Source organism: Halyomorpha halys, unplaced genomic scaffold (assembly GCF_000696795.3).
Source record: "Halyomorpha halys isolate HHAL.00 unplaced genomic scaffold, Hhal_1.1 Scaffold825.1, whole genome shotgun sequence".
Lineage (NCBI taxonomy): Eukaryota > Metazoa > Arthropoda > Insecta > Hemiptera > Pentatomidae > Halyomorpha > Halyomorpha halys.
This window is the reverse complement of record NW_027106350.1, coordinates 169,646-170,853: the sequence shown is the minus strand read 5'-3', so window position 1 is coordinate 170,853 and position 1,208 is coordinate 169,646. Positions and strand designations below refer to the sequence as shown.

The 1,208-nt window shown below is 34.8% G+C and overlaps 1 protein-coding gene across 1 annotated transcript in view; it reads right to left on the bottom strand.

Annotated features, from left to right (window-relative positions):
• LOC106686467 (uncharacterized) overlaps nucleotides 1-1,208 on the bottom strand; it is a 46,114-nt gene that overhangs the window by 10,394 nt on the left and 34,512 nt on the right. Inside the window, exons 7-8 of the mRNA XM_067044700.1 lie at nucleotides 513-941; nucleotides 7-438 (exon numbers count right to left, since the gene is read on the bottom strand). Of these exons, the coding sequence (XP_066900801.1) occupies nucleotides 7-438; nucleotides 513-941 (861 nt within the window). The remainder of the gene's footprint in view (nucleotides 1-6; nucleotides 439-512; nucleotides 942-1,208) is intronic.

The following is a 1,208-nucleotide window of genomic DNA, read 5'->3' as shown; positions in this document are numbered from 1 at the left end:
TGGAGCTTTTTCTTTTTTCTGTGATAAATGTTTGTGTAGGACTGGTGGATTTTTTTCTTTCTTTAGTGGAAAATGTTTGAGAAGGACGGGTGGAGATTTTTCTTCTTTTACTGGAAAATGTTGGGGAAGGACTGGTTGAGCTTTTTCTTTCTTTAATGGAAAATGTTTGAGAAGGACGGGTGGGGCTTTGAGTTCGACATAATATCCTTAATGCTGTTTGGTACTTTATCTTCCAATTCTTACGAAATTTAGATTCGAGAGTAAAACATTCGTCCAAAATCGAACTCTTTTCACTCATCTTAGGCCGTTCCACATGTTTTGAAAAATCAATCGATCCTCGACGAAAAGAATTGAAAATCTCTTCAGTATGTGGTTCAGGCATCGGAGAAGAAATGAGAGCGGAAGAAACGTCGGGACTTGATGAAGTATTCAATTCGCCTGGAATAAGACGCAACTTATTTAAAGTAGCTAAATTAGATAATAAAGATATAGTAGGTATAACGACCTCTTACTTAGAAATGAACGATCTCTCCCGTCTGAAAAAAGCTTCCAGGACACTCTTCCTCCAGTAGACATTGTTGTCTGGGAAAGATTGGTGGAACTCTGGTGCAGACCTGTTATGTTGTCATCTAATCCCCTAAACTCCTTCTGATAACTGGTTTCCGAAATAAATTCAGGCTCCAAAGAGTTCAAATTCGTTTCAGTAACTCTGAGTACGGGTAACGTATTCCATTTATGCGTCGAAATAGGTTTTTCAAGTTTTGTGTAAATAATAGAATAGTTCTCTAAAGAGCTCAAATTCTTTTTAGAAGATTCTGTAGTCCCCAAAAAAGTCTTTGAATCTTGCGTAAAAAAAAATAAAATTCTTTTCGAATGGGTTTTTGGTTTCAAAGATGAAACGAGCTTTGAAGGAACTTTGGGACTCGAAGTATTCAATTTTACTGGAATAAAAAAACTTTTTTATGTTATCTAAATGCTATAATATACATAAAGAGTGTTCAAGACACGATTGACACTCCCATATTAGAGTTTTGAGAATTTTTTATGAAATTAATGTCTTTAATTATGGTGAATGAGGCCTCTTATGGTGGTGAAATCTCCTATATAACCTCTTCCAGTTCTTTTCAAGCACAATTAGCTCTGAGGAAGGATAGCATGCTTGTATGGTATATTATTTATTTATTTTTGTATATATTTTATTTACTGAT